The sequence below is a fragment of the Apus apus genome, chromosome 26, assembly GCF_020740795.1.
Source record: "Apus apus isolate bApuApu2 chromosome 26, bApuApu2.pri.cur, whole genome shotgun sequence".
NCBI classification, from domain to species: domain Eukaryota; kingdom Metazoa; phylum Chordata; class Aves; order Apodiformes; family Apodidae; genus Apus; species Apus apus.
This window is the reverse complement of record NC_067307.1, coordinates 1,889,554-1,910,892: the sequence shown is the minus strand read 5'-3', so window position 1 is coordinate 1,910,892 and position 21,339 is coordinate 1,889,554. Positions and strand designations below refer to the sequence as shown.

The 21,339-nt window shown below is 57.8% G+C and overlaps 2 protein-coding genes across 2 annotated transcripts in view; both read left to right on the top strand.

Annotated features, from left to right (window-relative positions):
* Positions 1 to 831: 831 nt before the first annotated feature.
* Positions 832 to 5,093, top strand: EGR3 (early growth response 3). Its single transcript, XM_051640924.1, has 3 exons — positions 832 to 852; positions 2,775 to 2,932; positions 4,051 to 5,093. Exons 2-3 carry the CDS (start codon positions 2,779 to 2,781, stop codon positions 5,091 to 5,093), a joined length of 1,197 nt encoding a protein of 398 aa, XP_051496884.1. The 5' UTR covers positions 832 to 852; positions 2,775 to 2,778.
* A 6,227-nt stretch (positions 5,094 to 11,320) lies between these two features.
* Positions 11,321 to 21,339, top strand: part of BIN3 (bridging integrator 3) — a 44,170-nt gene continuing 34,151 nt past the window's right edge. The window contains exon 1 of the mRNA XM_051640931.1: positions 11,321 to 11,365. Coding sequence (XP_051496891.1) covers positions 11,358 to 11,365 — 8 coding nt within the window. The 5' untranslated portion in view covers positions 11,321 to 11,357. The remainder of the gene's footprint in view (positions 11,366 to 21,339) is intronic.

Genomic DNA, 21,339 nt, shown 5'->3' with positions numbered 1-21,339 from the left:
GTGGGGTGGATTTGGGAGGGATTTTGGGGGGGAAGAGTCTAGAAGGGGGGGGTAAGGGTGGTGATGGGGGACGGGGGGGGTGTAAATTGAAGGGGATGCAAAAGAAAGGGGGTGCCCTATGAAGAACAGGGGGTGGTAAGGGATGGAGGGGGGCTGCAAGGGATTGGGGGGGGGGGGTTCTGTGAAGGATTGAGGGGGTTCTGTGGAGGATGGGGGGGCTCTGTGAAGGATTGAGGGGGTTCTGTGGAGGTTTGGGGGGGCTCTGTGAAGGATTTGGGGGGGTTCTGTGGAGGATGGGGGGGGCTCTGTGAAATATTGGAGGGGCTCTGTGAAGGATTGGGGGGGGCTCCGTGAAGGATGGAGGGGTTTCTGTGAAGGATTGAGGGGCTCTACACAGGTTGGGGGGGGGAGAGCTTCTCACGAAAAGTGGGGTCCTGCGATGGATGGGTGCCACTGCAATGGATGGGGGGGGGGGGAGCGCAGTGTATGGGGGGGCTGAAGAACATGGGGGGCCCTGAAGGGGATGGGGCATCCTGAAGGGGATAAGAGCACACGGACACCCCCACACACACTCTCAAACGGGTCACCACGGGGTCTCGCTGCCCCCCACCCCTCCCAGTCCATGCCCCCCACCCCTAAAACCGAAGGGCTGCGGGCACCCCAGAGCAAAAGTCCCCAGGCCTGGCAGCACCGGGCCCCTTCTCCTCAGCTCCTCTGCCTCCCCCCTCAAAAAAACAACACCCCCCCTCTCCCCGCAGCCGGTGCCCGGTGCCCGGTCCCCTCCAGCTGCAGCAACTCCCCGTAGCAGGAGGGATTTCACTCCCATTGCAAAGCCGGCCCTGCAGGAATTGGGTAAGTGGAGCTATTGCAACACAGCGTTTTTCCATACATTTGCTGTATAACTCGGAGGGGTTTAAAGATAGCATCAGTTGGCACACTTAGCACGAAACCACCTAATTACTGACGCCTTGGAAGTGCCAAACTTTTTAAAAGGGGAAGGGATGGGGATGGATGGCGGGGCGTGGGGGGGGGAGCCGGGGGAAGGTGAAAAAAATCACAGGCGACCAACAAGTGTTACCTGTGTTCAAGTTTTCAAAGCACCGTTCTCCACGGGACCCCTGGGGAGGGGGCGGCCCGGTGCAAAGCCTCGGTCCCCACCGGTCAGAGAGGGAATTTTGGGCTCCTTGCAGCTCCAGCACCTTCCCCTCTGACCCTCTCCCCCCCCCCCGCATCCCAGGCTCTGCCTGGTGCTGTGCTTCCCCCCGCACATCTCCTCCCATCCCGCTTCTCCCGGGGATGGGGGTTGTGAAACCCCCTCCCCCTAACTCTCCGGGAAGTGGAGGGGAGGGATAAAACCTGCAGGTAAGAGGAGAACATCCCCGGGGGATGGACGCAGGGGTGGGCACGGCAGCCCTGAGGGGCTGCCCCGAGCCCCCCCGTTCCTGCCCGGGGGAGAGCACCGGGGCATCCCGGGGGGAGCGGCATCTCTCGGCGGGTGGGACGGGAATGTGGAGGGGGACCCCCCGCTCCCGCCCGGCTCCCGGTGCTCGGTAGAGGATGCCCGGTGCCCAATTCCCAGTGCAAGATGCCCGGTGCAGGGTCTCCGTTGCCCGGTTCCTAGTTCCCGGTGCAGGATGCCCTGCGCCCGGTTCCCCGTGCGAGGGTCCCCGGTGCCCTGTGCCCGGTTCCCAATGCAGGGTCCCCGGTTTTCATTGCCCGGTACCCGGTGCAGAGTCCCTAGTGCCCTGTACCCGGTTTTAATTCCCGGTGCAGGCTCCCCAGTGCCCTGTACCCGGTTTTTAGCTCCCGGTGCAGGCACCCGATGCCCTGTACCCGGTTTTTAATTCCCGGTGCAGGCTCCCCGGTGCCCTGTACCCGGTTTTTAGTTCCCGGTGCAGGCACCCGATGCCCTGTACCCGGTTTTAATTCCCGGTGCAGGCTCCCCAGTGCCCTGTACCCGGTTTTAATTCCCGGTGCAGGGTCCCCGGTGCCCTGTACCCGGTTTTTAGTTCCCGGTGCAGGGTCCCCGGTGCCCTGTACCCGGTTTTTAGTTGCCGGTGCCCCGGTCCCCAATACCCCGTGCCCGTTTTTCGCTGCCCGGTGCAGGGTTCCCGGTCCCGTTCTCCCCGCCTGGCCGGCCCCGCTTCCTGCTTTCTAATGTTCCATTGTGCGGAGCTTCCATTGTGACGTCTCGGGCTCGGCTGGGCTTTGTCTGTCCATATATGGGCAGCTACGTCACGGAGCGCTCCCGCCGCCCGGATAAATGGGCTGCGGAGTCCCCGGCGGAGCAGTCGGGCGGCAGCGAAGGGAACCTGCGAGCCGGAGCCGAGCGCGGGGAGGGAGCGGGGACGGGGGAGAGCGGGAGCGAGCGAAAAAAAGAGAAGGAGGGGTTAAATCCTCCCACCCGCTTCTACAACCACATCTGCCAGCCAGATCGCCCCCCCCCCCCCCTTCCCTCCTCCCCCCGCTTCACCTCCCCCCCCCCCCCCCCCCCTTCTCCTCTCCTCCTCCTTCCCCTCGAGGAAACACCACCGGGGACCCACGGAGGACCGCACCCCCCCACCTCCTCCGCGGCCACCCCCGGCTCCCCCTCCCCACCCCCCAGCCCCCAACCTCCTCCTCCTCCTCCTTCCCGGTTCCCCCCCCCGTCCGTCCGTTCCCCCCCCCCCCCAACTTTTTTTCTTGCATGATTTCCCTCGCACGGATTTGCCACTCGGATGTTGTTTCCTCGGGAGCTGAGCTCGGAGCCACGTTGAACCAGCCTTTTCCTCCAGTGCTATGACAGGCAAACTACTGGAGAAGCTGCCGGGGACCATGAACACTTTGATGAACCAATTGCCTGACAATCTGTACCCAGAGGAGATCCCCAACTCTTTGAATATCTTCTCCAGCAGCAACGACTCGGTGGCTCACTACAACCAGATGGCTGCAGGTAAAAAAATAAAAGGGGGTGGGGGGGGAGGAAAGGAAAATGGGGAGAAGGGGAAAGGGGGGGGGGGGGAGGGCGCGGTGGGGCGAGGAGGAGGACGCTGTGGGTAGGGTGTCATGGAGCCTCGGAGGGAAGGGAAGCGTGTGTGTGTGTGTGTGTGTGTGTGTGTGTGTGTGCTCCCCCCCCCGGCACCCACCCACCCCTTTCCTCGCTGTGTCTCCGCTCGATCGCTGCAGGGCTCCTCCGAGCGCTGCTCGCCGAGCCGCCGCCGCAGGTACGGGGACGGGCGGCCGGGCTCCGTGGGGAGGAAGAGGAGGAGGAGGATACGGGGCCATGGGGACTAGGAGGGGACACACGCACAGACATACACACGCAGGGGGGCCACGGAAGGGCCACCCGCCGGCAAAGGGATCCGCGCGGCTGCGGAGGCGTCGCGGACACGCGTGGCCGTGGCAGCCGCCCCCCCCCCCCCCCCATCTTCCCTGCCTCCTTCATCCCTCACCCCGGGGGGACGCGGCGCCGACTTTCCCGGAGCGCGGGGTTGAGGAGGGAAGGGGACATAAACGGGGGCCACAGGTGAAAGGCGGGGGGGGGGGCTCCCACCAGGAGCCTCGCCGAGCTAAACCCACCTCCCCCCCCCCCCACTCCCCACCCCCCCGCACCCCGTGTTTCTCCTCGCCGGGGCTCGGCGCAGGGAAGGCGGCGAGTCGGTAACGGCGTCGGCGGCCGCAGCCGGCTCCGCGGAGTGCCCAGCGCTGCCGGGGGCTGGACGGGGAGGAAACCTACCTGTAGCCGCAGGTACCTCCTTCCCCCCGGCCCCACCTGCGGGGAGGCGGCCGTGTGTCCCCCCCCACCACCACCACCACTCCCGCCTTCCCCCCCCTCCCCTTCCTCATCCCATCCCCCGGGGCAGCCCCGGCTCCGTTCCCCGCGGGGGCAGCAGCCCGGCCCCGCATCGCCGGGACCCTCGGTACTCAGCGCCGCGGGAGAGCGGGGGGGAAAGCAGCGAAGGGGTAGGAGGGAGTGGGGTGAGGGGGGCCGGTGCATCCCCGAGACCCCCTACCCAGCGTGGCCGAGGCCCTCCCGGCTCACCCTGCCCCGTTTTCTCTCTCACTTGGCAGATAATGTTATGGACATTGGCTTAGCGAACGAAAAGGCCGGTCAGGAACTGTCCTCTTATTCGGGGACTTTTCAACCCGCCCCGGGCAACAAGACTGTCACCTACCTGGGGAAATTCGCTTTCGACTCGCCCTCCAACTGGTGCCAGGACAACATCATCAGCCTGATGAGCGCGGGCATCTTGGGGGTGCCGCCGTCGTCGGGCGCGCTCACCAGCACGCAGAGCTCGGCGGGCAGCATGGGGCCCCCGCAGGGCGAGGTGGACCAGATGTACCCCGCCTTGCCCCCCTACTCCTCCTGCAGTGACCTCTACCCAGAGCCCGTCTCCTTCCACGACCCTCAGAGCAACCCCGGCCTCACCTACTCCCCCCAGGATTACCAGGCGGCCAAACCCGCCTTGGACAGCAACCTCTTCCCCATGATCCCAGACTATAACCTCTACCACCACCCCAACGACATGGGCACCATCACGGAGCACAAACCCTTCCAGAGCTTGGATCCCATCCGCGTCAACCCGCCCCCCATCACCCCTCTGGAGACTATCAAGGCCTTCAAGGACAAGCAGATCCACCCGGGTTTCGGGGGGCTACCGCAACCGCCCCTCACCCTCAAACCCATCCGACCCCGCAAGTACCCCAACCGGCCCAGCAAGACGCCCCTCCACGAGCGGCCCCACGCCTGCCCGGCCGAGGGCTGCGACCGCCGCTTCTCCCGCTCCGACGAGCTCACCCGCCACCTCCGCATCCACACGGGCCACAAACCCTTCCAGTGCCGCATCTGCATGAGGAGCTTCAGCCGCAGCGACCACCTCACCACCCACATCCGCACCCACACCGGCGAGAAACCCTTCGCCTGCGAGTTCTGCGGCCGCAAGTTCGCCCGCTCCGACGAGCGCAAGCGGCACGCCAAGATCCACCTCAAGCAGAAGGAGAAGAAGGCCGAGAAGGGCTCGGCCGGCCAGCCCCCCACCGTGCCCCCCACTGCTGCCACCGCCACCACCTCACCCCCCGTCGCCCTCGCCCCCGCTGTCACCACGTGCGCCTGAGGGACGTTGCTTGCGGTGGCATCCCTTCTCCTCCTCTCTGGGGGACCCCCGGGGGTGGCCTCCCCCACCCCCCCTTGTCCTGGTTTAAGGATGCCTGGGGGGGGCTGCGCTGCACGGGGCCACCCGGACCGACCAGCTCCAGGCTGCCTGCACCCGGATCCTGCCTGCACTTGGAATGACAGGACCGGCACTGCCTGGATCCCGGCTGCCTGCATCCAAACTGCCCGGACCCCGGCTGTTCGTACCCGGATTGTCCCGACCTGCACTTCCCGGATCCTGGCTGCCTGGACCTGCACTCTCTGCATCCCGGCTGCCTGCACCCGCCTCACCCGGATTCCTGCTGCCCGCATCCCGGTGCCCGGATCCCTGCTGCCTGTACCCGGCTCTCCCGGATCCCTGCTGCCTGTACCCGGCTCTCCCGGATCCCCGCTGCCCGCATCCCGGTGCCCTGACGCCTGGTGCCCGCACCCCGGTGCCCGGATCCCTGCTGCCTGCACTCGGATTACCCGCGCTGCCTGTACCTGGATTGCCCAGACCCGGCTCTCCCGGATCCCGGCTCTCCCGGATCCCGGCTCTCCCGGCTCCCGGCTCTCCCGGATCCCTGTTTCCCACACCCCGCACCTCCCAGCCTCCAGCTTGGCCCGAATCCGGGCTACCCGACTTCTTCCAGCTTCCCGGGATCCCGGTTGAGCTGGATCCCAGCGATCCAGTTCCAATTCCTCAGGGCTGGGCTGGGCAGGATCGGACCCCTCCTAGATCCCACCCGCCCGGCTCCCCCCGGGGCTGGGCTCGCCTGGATGCGGGAGGGGATGGATGGATGGATGGATGGATGGATGGATGGAACCGATCCGGTTCCTCTCCGCCTGGATCCAGCCCCCCGTGCCTCCCCCAAATCCCCCCACATTCCCCCCTCCCCAATCACCGAGGTAAGCGGGATGGGCCCCCCCAGCCGGGCTGGCGGGGCAGGAGGAAGGGGGGGGGGGGGGTGGGGTGTGTGTGCAGCTTTTCATGCCCTCCCCCTAAACTCCAGGGAGCAACAACCCGGCAGCAGCTTCGGGGTTTCTTTTGGGTTGGGTTGCTTTATTTTTTTTGGTTGGTTTGTTTGTTTGTTTTCCTTGGAATTTTTTTCAGCAGAAGGGAAATTCTTGACAGAACAACCTCCCCTCCCTCCCCACTATTTTGCTGAATCCTTTTTTTTTTAATACATATATATATATATATATAAAAAAAAAAATGTGAGATCTTTTTATTTTTATTTGGTCACTTTAAACCAATCAACCAACTACGGAGGAGGAAAAAAAAAATATCAATTAACCCTCTTCTTTTCTTTTCTATTCTTCTTTCTCCTCCTGGTATGTGCATGTCATTGCATGACTGCTCTGATTTTTTTCTTCTTCTTTTGTTTTAAGAAAACTGTGCTCAGACATTTAAGCTAAACTAAGCAAAAAGAATAATGACTTTAAAAAATAATAATAAGAAGAATAATAATAATCTTTGTTGCCAAAAGGTCGTGCTATCCAGGTTTGATGTCTGCATGTGAAAAAAAAAAACAACAAACACAACAAAACCACACACACACACAAAAAAAAAAGTACAAAAAAAATTAAAAGGAAATAAAGAGGAGAGAAAGAATGAAGTTTAATTTATGTGAACTGAAAATAAAAACAAAAACCACAATCAGGTTTCGCCACACAAAACCTAAGGGAATGATATTTTTTGAGAGACTTTTGTATCAAGTTGAGTACTTAAGAGTTTAAAAAAAAAAAAAAAAAAAAAAGAGGAAAAAAAAAGGACAAAAAAAAGAATCATACCAGATGTAATATATTTTGTGGATGTTTTTATTTCTTGGATTTATAGTACCTTATACTAAGGTTAAAAGGAAAAAAAAAAGAAAAAGAAAAAAAAAAAGAAGATAATTATGCTCGATATCGTGAAAAGGTGATAATTTTCACACACATTTCATTTGCTCATTTGTCATGTTGTACTGCAGGTATGATAGTTGGATGCATACAGCATTTTTAAGGGGAAAAAAAAAAAAAACCACAACAAAACCACAACAAAAAACAAAACCCACACGAAACCCAGAACTATGGAACCGATGTATTGTTTGTACCATTTGCACTGTGAGCAAATGCTAATGCAGTAAATATATTGTGTTTGCTGACAATCAAAAGCTGTAGTAAATATCTTTATTTTACCTTGCTTTATTTTTTTTTTTTCAATTGAAAAAAAGAAAAAAATAGATCTCGACGGGTTGGGAAACAACCACCCCAAGCCAAAAAAAGAATAAAAGCAGTTTTTAATATGTAAAAAAAATATGGGGGGGGGTTGAAATGTGTGGGGTGGTGGGTGTTGTGCTGCTTGACGGGGAACTTTGTGTGTGTATATATATATATATATATATACTCATTTTTTTTCCCTAGCGTTGTATTTTCTGAAGTTGTTTCTCTTTTTTTTGGGTGAAAAACACCCCCAAATAACCCCTTTTTTTTTCAGCTTCCCCCCCCCCCAATTTCTCTCCTCCAGCTCCATCCCCGGGACGACACCAGGACGACGGGGGATCCCAAAAGGCGACTCCATCCCACCTCTCTTTTTTCCCCAAGGGGGTTTTTCCCAGGGATGGAAGGGGATGGGGTGCATCCTACAACCCCCCCCCCACTCTAAAACTGTCACGTCCTTGGCTTATCCTTGACCTTGTGGCTTATTTCCCCCCCCTTGGCTCGTGCCTTGACCCCGTCACCGTTTCTCGTTTGCGTCTGTCGGATCAAGGAAGGGGGAGAAAGAGGATCGTGCTGCTTCAGCCGGTAATGCTCCCGGGCCTTTTCCCCAGGATGGAGCCCAGAGGGGATTTTTTTTTTTTTTCCCCAGGTTGGGATGTTCAGGATAAAAATAACCCGCTGGGTTTCAAAGCTGGAGCTTGGACGGGCACGAGGGACGGGTGGGAGAAGCTGCTGGGCGAGGCGTTGCGGATGTGGGGAGTGGGCGCGCGGTTAAATCCAGCCCTGGGGTGAGGCCTGGCTCTCCTGGGGCTGGGATTGTGCTGGAGGTGGAGGATGAGGATCCCTTGGTTCTCGTGGGGCCAGCTCTTCTGGGCTGGAGTGTGGCTGGAGGGATGGAGTGTCCCACAAGCTTCCTCTGGTCCTAGGGCTCGGCGGTGTTGGTGGCCGGTGATGGCACCGTGGTCTTCTAGGTGTTGGCACCGTGGTCTTCCAGGTGTTGGCACCATGGTCTTTCCTAGTGTTAGCACCATGGTCTTCCAGGTGTTGGCACTGTGGTCTTCCAGGTGTTAGCAACATGGTCTTCCAGGTGTTGGCACCATGGTCTTCCAGGTGTTGGCACCGTGGTCTTCCTGGTGTTGGCACCGTGGTCTTCCTGGTGTTGGCACTGTGGTCTTTCTTAATGTTGGCACCGTGGTTTTCCAGGTGTTGGCACTGTGGTCTTCCAGGTGTTAGCAACATGGTCTTTCCTGGTGTTGGCACCGTGGTCTTCCAGGTGTTGGCACCGTGGTCTTTCCCAATGTTCCCAGGGCATGGAGGTACCAGCACCACCCTCGTATTCCCTGACTTTGATTTGCATCCACAGCTGGGTCCCAGAGGAGCTGCTGCTCCTGCCCATCATCCCTGGATCATCGCTGAGCTCCCTGGATTTAATTTTGGGGGAGAACCAGGCGCAGGCAGTGGCCGGGGTGGCTGCCTGGTGACTTGGACCTTGTGGCACTGGGGAATCAGCTCTGGAGCCTCCAGGGGCTGGGCTGGGTGAGCTCCCGTGCTCCCGAACGATTTCCCAGGGGTTTGAGTCTTTTGGTGGATCGGAGGAGGCTGGAGCAGCTGCTGGATTTGGTGCAGGGCAGGAAGGGTGGCAGGAGCTGCTGTGCTTGGTGAGCCCTTCCCTGGGTGCTCTGAGGACCTTGGGGCTGCGTGTTGGCTTTGGAGCCACTGGTCCCTGTGGCGTGGGACAATCCAAGGCGGATGAGCAGGACCTGGAGCCGCCGTGGACGCAGCAGGAAGAGCCACAGTGGCCTCCAGCATCACCTGAAGGTGCCTGGGTGGTCGTTTTGTCCATCTCCAGTGGTGGCTTGTGCTGGAAAACGTTGGGAGATGCTGGTGGAGACATAGCACAGGTTCCCGGGAGAAGCCACACGCCGAGGAGCCACCAGAAGTTGCTCCAACACTTCGGGCTCCTTCACTGAGGAGGAGGAGGAGGGAAGGAGCCAAGGAGGTGCCAACAGGGCATGGACCTGCTCTGCTACCCGTGTGCAGCCATCCCACCAGGCAGGCCCACCCTGCAGGGAGCAGGAAGGTGAGGAGCACCCTTGGGTGGCAAAGTCGCGTGGAGCGCGTGCGGCACCTCGCAGGAAGATGCTGGTTGCTACGGAAACACGGCACTTTCCATCCCCGTTCTGGGCTATCTGTGTTCTGGGGAGGAGGGATAGGGCTTGCCAGTCACGTACCAGCTCAACCCCACTTGCTGCTCTTCCCTTCTCCACGGCAGCTCCGGGTTCCTGAGGAGGCCACCAGCACCTCGCTCTGCTCTGCTGAGGGTCTTTTTTTTTTTTGGGGGGGGGGGGCTTTGGAAGTGGTTGTTGAAAGCCAAGAGATCTCCAAGGAATGGGATTTGCTTCCCGGGGAGCACGGAGAGCTGAGACCCTGTCCCCTGGGGTGGGGAGTGATGAGGACACACACCCAGAAGCTCCTGGTTTGCAGCTGGTAAAATCCTGATGCCACAGATGTTGGTGGGATCCCTCCTCGATCTCGGGCTCTGGCCACTGGCTCAGCTTCTCCTGCTGCCCTGGCAGGAGACATCTGCTGCAGAAGGAAGGCCTGGATGCTTTCTGGATCACCTGGCCCTCGTCTCCCACCACGTGGACCTGCCTCCCCTTCCTCTCCACCCCTGCTCTGAGCTCCCTGCTTTCAGAGGGCGGACCTGAGATGCAGGGCAGAGCCTCCATGGAAGATGCCCCCCAAAATCCCGTGGCCATCAGGACACCCGGCTGCCAGGACCTGCTCTTCCCAGCTCTTCTTCCAGCCCATCTTCACTGCGTCCCAGCACCGTGGTGGAGCCTGTGGCTGGGAGCAGCCACGTGTCCCACTGGGACGTGGGAACCACCAACCCACCCTTCCCAGCCTCCATCCTTCCTCCTCCTCACCCTCCACCAGGGGACACGGAGGGGTCCTCCTGGTTCCCTCCCCTCTCCGTCTGCTCCCACACCCCCTCAGCCCCCCCAACGCCCATTCCCCTCCCCCATGGCCCCTCCTTCCCTCCACCCCAGCTCCTTCCCCCCATCCCAGCAGAAACTGGGGGGCTGTACCACCCTGGCCACTGTCACCCCCCCCTCCCAGTCCCCCCCCCAGGTCACTCACCCGTGTCTATCCCCAACCCTGGCTCTTTTCCTGCTAATCCTCTGTCCTCAGCGGTGTCGGTGACACTTTCCCAGTTTAGCATCATCCTCCCTGCCTGTTAATTACCGCTGTTTTACCTCCACCTGCTAATTGATAAAGCCACCCCTTGGCACCCAGCCTGGGCCTGCTCCCCTCAGCCCCGTGGGGGTGGCACGTGCCATCAGCACCACCCCCCCCCCCCCCCCACTACCCCCCCACAACCCAAATATCACCCCAGAGTGGCGATGAGGGGGGTTTTGGGGGTCCCAGAAATTGGGGGGGGGGGGGTTTGGTTCATCCCCCCACCCAGGTCACGGCTGGTGGTGGCAGATGGTGGGTGCCATGGGCGGGGGGTGGGGGGGTGTTATTTTTTTGCTCACCCACAGGGTTTGGGTGCCCCCCCCCCCCAAACCTCTGGGACCAGATTTGGGGGGGGGGGGCTTCTCCCCAAAAAACTCTCCGTTCCCCCTCCTTGTGTGTGTGTCTGTGTGTCTGTGTCCCACCCTGCACCCCCAGAGTCCTCCTGGACACCCTTTCCCCTTCTCCCACCCCTGGGATGTTCCCGCCCAGCCCCCTCCCCACTTTGGGGGGTCCCGCAGCCCCTGCCCCCCCCCCCCCCCTTCCCCCCTCCCACCATTTCCACCCACACCAGCAGATTCATTTACCTTTTTTCCCCGTTTCTAAATCGTTTTTTTCCCCCCCAATTCCCCCCCGCCCCGGGACCCCCGCCCCGTGACGTCACGCCATCCCCCCGTGACGTCACGCCATCCCCCCCTCGATGACGTCACACCCTCGGCGGGGGGGGTGGGTGGGTGTTCATCAAACCGGAAGGGGCGGGGCGAAGGTGGCGGCACTTCCGGGAGCGGCGCGGGGCGGCGGGGGAACCATGAGCTGGTGAGTGCGGGACCCCCGGGACGGGACCCCCGGGACCCCCCGGGACCCCCCGGGACCCCCCGGGGCCGGGCTGCCCGTCCTCCGCACCCCCGGGGCCTGCCCGCCCCGCCAGGCCGCGGGTTGTCGCGGCGGGCGCTGCGGCCTCGGGAGGCCCCGCGGCTGGGCCTGCTGGGGCGCGGAGCTGGGCCCGAGCGGGACCCGGTTCGGGCCGGGTTTGACCTCGGAGCTGGCCCGGATCGGATCCCAGAGCTGGCTCGGAGCAGGCCCCGGTTCTGGCCGAGTTTGACATCAATTCTGGCCTCGGTGCTGGCCCGGAGCTGGCCCCGGTTCTGGCCGGCATTGGCATCGGTGCTGGCTCGGGTCGGGACCTGGAGCTGGCCCGGAGCAGGCCCCGGTTCTGGCCGGCCTTGGCCTCAGTGCTGGCTCGGGTCGGGACCTGGAGCTGGCCCGGAGCAGGCCCCGGTTCTGGGGGATCGGATCCCAGAGCTGGCTCGGATCGGGTCCCCGAGGTGGCTCCGAACGGGGCCTGGAGCTGGCCCGGAGGAGACCCTGGTTCTGGCCGGGTTTGACCGCAGTTCTGGCGCCGGAGCTGGCCCCGGTTCTGGCCGGCCTTGGCCTCGGTGCTGGCTCGGATCGGGACCTGGAGCTGGCCCGGAGCAGGCCTCGGTTCTGGCCGGGTTTGACCTCGGAGCTGGCTCGGATTGGATCCCAGAGCTGGCCCGGAGGAAGCCCCGGTTCTGGCCGGGTTTGACCCCGGTTCTGGCCTCGGAACTGGCCCGGAGGAAGCCCCCGTTCTGGCCGGGTTTGACCTCCGTGCTGGCTTGGGTCGGATCCCAGAGCTGGCTCGGATCGGGTCCCCGAGGTGGCTCCGAACGGGGCCTGGAGCTGGCCCGGAGGAGACCCTGGTTCTGGCCGGGTTTGACCCCAGTTTTGGTGCCGGAGCTGGGCTGGAGGAAGCCCCGGTTCTGGCCGGGTTTCACCTCGGTGCTGGCCCGGACCAGGCCCCGGTTCTGGCCGGGTTTCACCTCGGTGCTGCCTCGGATCGGGCCCTGGAGCTGGCCCTGAGCAGGCCTCGGTTCTGGCCGGGTTTGACCTCGGAGCTGGCCCAGGGCAGGCCCTGATTCTGGCCCGGTTTGACCCCAGTTCTTGCGCCGGAGCTGGCCCCGGTTCTGACCGGGTTTGACATCAATTCTGGCCTCGGAGCTGGCCCGGAGGAAGCCCCGGTTCTGGCTGGGTTTGCCCTCGGTCCTGGCCCCGTTTGGCCCCGGTGCAGCTGCCCCGAAGCCCCCCCCCCCCCATCCCTCCCGGGACCTCCCTGCCTCTCATCCCAGATGAGCCCCCCAGCTCTGCAGAGGGGGGAAGGGGTGTCCCCAACCCTCCCCTCTGCCCCCAGTGCTTCCCTGAGTCTTAAACCCACCTCCAACTCCGTGAAAGTCAAGTCGTTTTGGGGTGAAACCCAAGGATTTCCCAAGTGTGTTTCGATGGGCCTGGTGAAGGGCTCAGTTACCTCAGTGCTGCTGCACCTCTCCCTGCCCCTCATTTGCACTAATTAGATTTAGAAATGAATCTTGGCTGCACTTTTCTCATCCTGGCTCGTCCCACTGTCCCAAGAGCTGAAGGATGTGATGGTTTAAGGAGGGAAAAAAAAAACAGGCCTGATTTTTGTTTTGGGGCTGAGTTTGCCAGGGAAAAGGGGGGGAAATGAAGCTGGTTTTTGGGGTGGGAAGTTGTGGTCTGGGAAGACTTGAACAAGATAGTGACACACACAGAGAAATACCCCTGAAAATGGGGCTTTTTGGTTAAAAATACACACTTATCCACCGGGTTTGGTTCTGTTTTATTTATTTGGGAGAAGTAAGTAATGATTATAGATGGTGTTGGGTGAGGAGGGTGTGGGTTGTCCTCTGTGGGCAGCTCTGGTTGGTGGGGGAGGCCTTCTCCACTCTGCTGGGAGGAGTCACAGGGCTGAAAAGTAAGGAAGAAAGAATCATACCAATGGATTTATAATAAATATTTATTTATAATCAATATAAATCATCATGGAGTCATTGGGGCAGAGAGTGGTGATGCTTCCTCCTCTGGGCCTGGTCTGGTGGCTTCTCTGTGACACACACACACGTGGCTTTTGCTGAGAGATGAGGGAGTTTGGGCCCTTTTTTTTTTGTTTAATTCTGGGGAAAAAGCAAAGGTCACTGCAGGAAAAGGGGGGGGTTGGGGGGGGGGGAAGGGGCTGAGATCTGAGCTCCTCTTTCTTCTCCACCAGCGTCACGGTGTCGTGGCTCTGCTTCTGCTGGGAGCCTGCTGGCCTGGGGCAGCACGTTGGGGACACAATTGCTCTCAGTTCAGCCCTGCCAACCCCCCTGTCACCCCCCCAGCCCTTAATCCCCCCCACCCATGAATCACCCCATTGATGGGGGGCTGGAGGTCAGCACCCAGCTGGCAGGGCCAGGCTCGCCGTGACGTCCGGGCTGAGGGGGGAGCTGATTGTGTCAGGGTCATGTCCTGCTCTTCCAGCGTCACAACCCAGCCCTGGTGCCACCACCCTGTTGTCCCCACCCTGTTGTCCCCACGGAGGGGGCAAGTTTTGTTCCAGCCTGTGTTTGCTTAGTTTGCATGTGCCATTAAACCCGGGATGAAACCCCCTTTTTTTTCCCCAGGGATGGGGCTGTGGGATCGGGAGGGTGTGCAGATCACACCAGTCTTGGGGGGGGTTTTTTTGGGGGGTGAAATCCCGGGAGATTAAAAGGGCAAAGAGGCAGGATGGGAGGAGATTCCTTGTGGAATGGGGGGTGGTTAATCCTTTGCTTTTCCCTCCCTCTGTGGTCAGTGCTCTCTGTGCTGCACCAGGACTGGGAACACAGCGATGCCTCTTGTCCCATCAGGGGAAAACTTTGCTCCAGGGAGTAAAGAGTAAGAGAAACTGGATGAAACCCCCAAATTCCCAACTCCTAGGCAACTAGGCAGTGCTGTCTTTGGAGGCTGAGCTTTATTTAGAGCAGGAGCAGGCTTGTTATGGGAAGCAGCCTTGCATGGACAGATGAGAGCTCAGCAGAGCTTCCTGAGGCTTCCCACCATGGCCTGGGGACTCCTGGATGTGTCTGTGTCCTCTTCCTCACCTGCAGGCATGTGTTTTGGAAGAGGGAGGGGAAAATAGTCCATCACTCCTTTTAAAAAAATAAAGAGGAGTCAGAGCTTTTACTCCTCAATTGTTGCATCTCATTTTTGACCATCTTAAGGATTTTTAAACCCATAAAGCCAAATGTCTCTGCAGCTCCTAAGTCACTCTTGGTTTTTTTTATGTTTCCCAGCTCCTGCAGGTGACTACAAACTGGAAGGGGTTTTTTTTTCAGTAGTGTAAAAGCTCGGTGTCCAAGTGCTGCTTCCCAGTACCAACTGGTATTTACTGGGAGCAAAAGAAAGTAGGTGGAGCAAATGTTGATGGTGAAGCGAAGCAGCAGGAAGCACGTGTCAAGGGTCTGCACAGGGCTTTGCTGCTGCTGGGCTGCAAATCCAGGTGTCTCTTGGCAGGGAGATGTCCCTAAGTGGACTGAGGAGCTGGCATCCAGTTGAAGTTTGGGAGTGGAACTGGGTGGTTGGGTGATATTTAACCCCCCTCACCCCGGATCTTGATGGGATGCAATCCAGAGTGTTCTGCGATATTTGGGGATGGGGGTGAAGAGGGGTCGGGCTGCCTGTCTCAGGAAGGATGGTTGGCTGGATGGTTTTGTGCCTGCTTCCCCAGGATGGGGAGAGTGTGGGGAGGTGGCAGGCATAGCTGGTTGTAGCCTGGGAGGAGGTTTGTGGGTTTTCCAGTTTGTTTTCCCTGTTCTGTGGCCACGGGCAGGTGCGATGCCAGCACAGACCAAGGCGCCGTTTTCTTTCCAGTGAATCAACGTTGATTGATTTCTTCTGGGTTTTTTTTTTGCCCCAAATCACAGTCTCCTCGTGGGCAATGGCAACACTCCCCCCTTCCCCTTTGGGTTTCAGTGAAACTGGGATTTGGAGATGAGCACAGGATAAAATTAGATGGGATGAAGCAACTTGGATACCAAAGCGCTGAGCGAGGTGCGCGCAGCTCCCCAGCACCTCCCTGCCTTCCTGCACCACCTGTGCAAGGAGCTTTTCCACATCCCAGAGCTTTTCCACATCCCAGAGGATTTTATCACAGTGAAAGCAAATCCCTGGCATTGCCCTTTCACCAGCTGGGCAGTGCCAGCACCTCAGCTCCCTGCAGCATCCCCTTGGATGAAGCAGCCAGCATGAGCCAAGGTGGGAGATGGCAGCGCCCAGCTTGGTCCCGGGAGCCTGACTAGCACATGGTCATTTCTTAATGCTGATTTTTTTTTCTCCTCCTCCTTGGTGCAGGTAGCTAAAACCCAGGGTTCTAGCTGAGCCACAACTGTGTTTCACAACGATGCTTAACATGGATATTTTTGTAGCATAGTCAGGGCCTAAAACAGCCTTGCAAAATTCTGCTCGCCCACGCGCCTGGCGTGAGTAATTTTCTTTTGATGGGTGAGTAAAATATCATTATTTTTTTCATGCTCATCTTGGAATGGGTGGGAAGAGTCGATTTCTGACATTATTTGGGATTTGCTGAGCACTGACACTGTGCTTGGCTCCGTGCAGGATGCAGAGGTAGGAGCAGCCCCTGCTCCGACGAGCTCCTGTGCTGAAGTTGAGGAAGGTGCCTCGTTTCTCCTAAACCAACAGCAAGGGGCTGTTTTCCTCCTGGTTTTCCTTCTCCCCTGCTGCAGGGGCTCGCTCTGACATCCCTCTGTGGTTTCATGCCTGCAAGTTCCTAGGGAAAAGCTTGGATGCCTTTACTGCTGAGGGACCCACATTCCACCCCCTTGACCTCCCCTCTCTCCCCTCCACCCGAGAGAAAACCCAGACCAGGATTTGGCACAGCCTCCCTCGACATAAGCTGTTTGTGATCTGTTTGAATAATTTCTTTTTCTTTTTTTTTTTTTATTCTTTTTTTTCCCCCCCCTTTTTTTTGTGCCTTGGTGCTGTGTTTGGAGCCGTTGCCATGAGTTCCTACTTGGTTGGGGGGAGCTGGGTGGGACGGTTCATGTGGTTGCCATGGACACCATGTAGTACAGCCAGGCATCCAGAGCCTTGCTTGGGATTCATGGATAACCCCCCCCCCCCTCCTCTGCCTTTTCTTGCCTTTCTCACCTGGGCAGGGCTGGGATCCCCCTCTCCTGGCTCCAGGGCAGCCCTTCCAGCCACTGATCTGCAGCTTTAATGGGGATTTTTAGGAAGTCCAAAGCGGTGGGTCCTGTGATCCTGGAGTTGGGTTTGCACCGTGTTCATCCTCTCCTCAGGTCCTGTGCATGCTGCCTTCAGAGCTTGTTAGGACTCAGGAACTAAGGAGATGATGAGCACCTACTGAGGGTGGCCCCTGGACTTCCATGGTTCTCTGGCTTTCCCGTATCCAATCATGGAAAACTCTTTTCCCAACATAGATGTTTTATCATACAGTGGTTTGGGTGGGAAGGGACCTGAAAGATCATCCAGATCCAACTCCCCCTGCATGGGCAGGGACACCTCCCACCAGCCCAGGCTGCTCCAAGCCCCATCCAACCTGCCCTTCAACACTGCCAGGGATGGGGCAGCCACAGCTTCCCTGGGCAGCCTGGGCCAGGCTCTCACCACCCTCACAGCCAAGAATTCCCTCCTCATGTCCAGCCTCCATCTCTCTCTCCCAGTTTTCATCCATCACCCTTGTCCTCTCCCTCCCTGCCCTTGTCCCAACTCCTTCCCCAGCTTTCCTGGAGCCCCTTCAGATACTTGGAATCTTGTGGTGATTCTTACAGAAGGATGTTGTGGGGATGTTTCACCCCCAGCCCTGGGGATCCTCACTCCAATTCACTCGAGAATGGCAACGAGAAAGTGAAAGTCATTACTTCCCCTTTTGCATCCTCCTTGGGTGCTCTCAACCTTCCTCTTGGTGTTCGTAGGAATGCTTTGATCTCTCCCTGATAGTGGCTAGTCCTGTGAACAGGCAGGTGATCTGGCTGGAATGATGCCTCCAGCCAAGTCCTTTCCCAGAGTTGGAGCTTGGCACAGCCTGGGAGAAGGGAAGGACTCAGGAAAGGGCCTTGACTCTCACAGAGGGAATATCTGGGGTAGCTTAGGGACAGTTTTTGGCTTCACAGGTATAAATGGATGGTTTTGTAGAAGCCCTCAGCATGCCACCTCACAAATAACAAGTAATAGAAGAGGAGGAAATGGCCTCAAGTTGTCCAGGGGAGGTTTAGATGAGATATGAGGAACAGTTTCTTCATAGAAAGATAAGCTGCCCAGGGCAGTGGTGGAGTCCCCATCTCTGGAGGTGTTTGAAAAGCCATGTAGATGGTGCTGAGGGACAGGGGTCAGTGGTGGCCTCAGCAGTGCTGGCTGAATGGTACTGGATGATCTGAAAGGTCTTTTCCAACCAAAAGGATTCCATGATTCTATGAAATCTTTGGGAAGCCCAACCCTCAGTGGGCTGGCACAGGAGGCTGGTGTTGTCCTCCAGGCTGCAGGCAGAGAGTGGTTTCTTTGCTGTGAAAGAACTGAGAGTTTGGGTGGCAATCCAAGGAGTGAAGAGCTCTGGCAGCCACCCAGGCTGTGCTGGCACTCGGGGTGTTGGTTGGAAAAAAAAAACAACACAACAACCAAAAAGAAGCCCTGAAACTTTCCATGGGCACTTGGCACAAAATGTGAGTGTAGTTGGAGGTCTGATGGTGCCGGTGTTACTGGTGGGAACTGGTTGTTACCAGCAGCTCATGCCTGCAGGTCCCCAGCACATGCTGCTGTGTCCAGCATGTTGATTTTTGATGGTGCCAGAGACTTGGTGTCACTTTTCCATAGTGTCTGGGTATTTCACCTCCAAAACTGGGGGTGAGGGAGCCCGTTGTCCCAGCCCTGCTCTCCCTGCTGCTTCCCATAGCTGCTGCTTTTCCATCTGTCTGTCCATCCTGCCTTCCCTCCCCCCCCAGCAAAGCAGCTCAGTCTGGCATCCCCAGGGGCTTATCAGCTGTGGGTGAAAATGCTTCATGTTTATCCCTTGCTTATCAGTGATGGGTCTTCTGGGGCTTGATAAGGGGTTGCATGGTGATGTTCAGGTGTCTTCATAGGATGGCTGGAGCAGCTCTGCTCTGGAGCCAGGCTGGGAGAGTTGGGGTGTTCAGCCTGGAGAAGAGAAGGCTCCAGGGAGACCTTAGAGCACCTTCCAGTGCCTGAAGGGGCTCCAGGAAAGCTGGGGAGGGGCTTGGGACAAGGGCAGGGAGGGATGGGATGAAGGGGATGGATGAAAACTGGGAGAGGGAGATGGAGGTTGGAGATGAGGAGGGAATTCTGTGCTGTGAGGGTGGTGAGACCCTGGCCCAGGTTGCCCAGGGAAGCTGTGGCTGCCCCATCCCTGGCAGTGTTGAAGGGCAGGTTGGATGGGGCTTGGAGCAGCCTGGGCTGGTGGGAGGTGTCCCTGCCCATGCAGGGGGTTGGATCTAGATGATTTTTCAGGTCCCTTCCCACCCAAACCAATCTGTGAGTCTGTGATTCTCTGAAAGGTGCTGCAGGGGGAAGAGTCACATCCCTTAATTATTTATCCCAAGTGCCAGCTGGGCTCTCCAGCCTTCCCAAGCCAGGGATAGAGCCAAGTTTTGATGTCCTGCTCTGTCCAACAGTGGCAGAAGGACCCTCTCCTCCCTAAATGAACAATGCTTTAGTCTGGCAGTTCCTCCTGCCTTGGTTTCAGGGGACTGGCAGGGAGTGGGAGGGGGAGCTCTGGTTTTTCAAGCCCAGCTCCCCGCAGAGCTCATTGAGCTGTATCCCCCCCCTGCCCCTGAGGTTTGTTTGCAACTCTCCTGTGCATCCAGAGGAGAATGAGCAGCTTTGGTGTGTGGCCCTGCAGTTTGCACATGGAAAAGCCAAGTAAATAGATGACATTGCTGGGGAAACTTCAGAGAAAATGAGCCACAGCTTCTCCCACCTTCCCCTCCCTGGGGTTCCTGAGCATCCCCGAGTAGAAGCTCGCAGGATTCTCTCCACCCACACTTTTCTTCCTACTTGAAGCTCTTCTCAACCCCTCCCTGCAGATCTTCACCCTCCTCCCTCTCAGCTGAACCCCACCACTTTCCCAAACTCCCTGTGACCTCCCTGAGAGGGCTGCGGGTGGCGGGGTCGGGGGCCAAGATGCTCCGGTATGGGGAGGGGGGTGGACTGGGTTGGGAATGCTTTGGCTGTGACTCAGCGTGCTCGTGCTCTTCAGGAACAGGATTTCAAGGGATTTCACACCCCAAACACAACCCCAGCTTTCACTCGCTCAGCAGAAATGAGAGATCAAAAAAAAGAATGCACCAATTCCGGTTTTTCTTCGGTGCGTACAGAGCCGTGCTCAGCTTTGAAGGTAACAGGGGTTGCTTTCCGACTTGTTTCCGTTATCCTACCTTTCCTAGCCAGAACAAAACATCTGCTGCCTCTTAAATTTTTAAGGTTGTAAGGTTTCCCAGGGCTCCTGGAGGGGCAAAAATCCCTGGTGCCAGGAGCATCTTCCCGTCGCCTTTCGAGGCGCGAGGTGAATCCGTTTGTTTTAAAAGCTCAGCTCCTGATCTTTTTTGCTTACTGCTTTTTTTCTTGCTTAGGCATCTTTTTTTTTTTTCTCCTGCCTCCACCTCCTCCCCCCCCCGAACCGTATGAAAAGGCAAAGATTCAGAAACCCAGGGAGATTATCTCCAATTGTAAAATAACAACAAAAAGAAATATAATTGGGGAATAGGCATAACTCGCACCGGGTTATTTTGTAAGAGGTTTGACTGAGACAGACATAATTGGCCAACTGGCATCACGATGCTAATAGAGATATTTACTGCTTCCAAGTGGATTTGTGAAGCACTCCAGTGACTTTCCTTTGTTCTGGGAGGAAGTAGCTGGACTGGTTTTCTCTCCTTCCCCTTTGTGGTGCAGAGATGGGGACAGGACGGGTGTCTCCCTGTGTCCCCCTTGGCACCGATGCCAATCCATGGCTTTGCCTTGTCCATTCCCTGTCTCTCTTACCAGAATTGCCTTGGTTTAACCCAGTTCCCCAGTGGACAGCTCCAGTTGGGATTGCCTCCTTGGTAGGGTTGACCAGACAAGGCAGAGGGGACACGGGTAATGATTTCATCACCCTTTTCATTGTGCTTTCCAGCTAGGAGCCAACTTAGCTCCAGCTTGAAACCTGTGCTTGCCCCGAGGTTGCCCAGCAGCCCCCACTGGTTTTTCCTGGGATAATTCACTCCCCTGGGTAAAGACCACATCTTTTTCTCCTCCTTCCACCGAGGTAGGTTGATGCCATCACTTCCAAAAACATTAAGTGACAGCACCTGCCTGTGGCTGGGACATCCTGTGCCCGCCGGAGTCAGGGAGGTGCCTCATTTCAGTTTATATTTGACCCATGGAGGAAAACACAAAGCAAAAAAAAAATCCTTATTTTTTTGGTTGCTTTCTTCCTGTAAGGCACCACACACCCAGTTATTGACAGGGTAATTATACACCAGACAAGTGTTTGTTTATAAAAGAAGTGTGATTCAGGGCTGCCGGGCCTGCCACCGGAGCTGGAAAGGGTTAACAACCTCAAATTATATCAGTCCAACTGGAGAACCATAAACAGGAAACTCTCCAGAAGAAAAAAAAACACCTTAAATTTAAACCTGGTGACTCAGGTTGGCTTGTGCTACCTGAGCTGCTCAGGAGGTGCAGGCTGGTTGCAGCCCTGGTTCGTTACTGGTGGCTAATTACACTGTTGGTTTGAAAACAGCAGCAAAGGTGGGCAGGAGGGATTGGGTTGTTGGATGATCTTGGTTTGGCTTCATCTGCAGGGATGGTGTGGTGTTCATAGCATCATGGGATGGTTTGGGTGGGAAGGGGCCTTCAAGATCATCCAGATCCAACCCCCTGCATGGGCAGGGACACCTTCCACCAGCCCAGGTTGCTCCAAGCCCCAT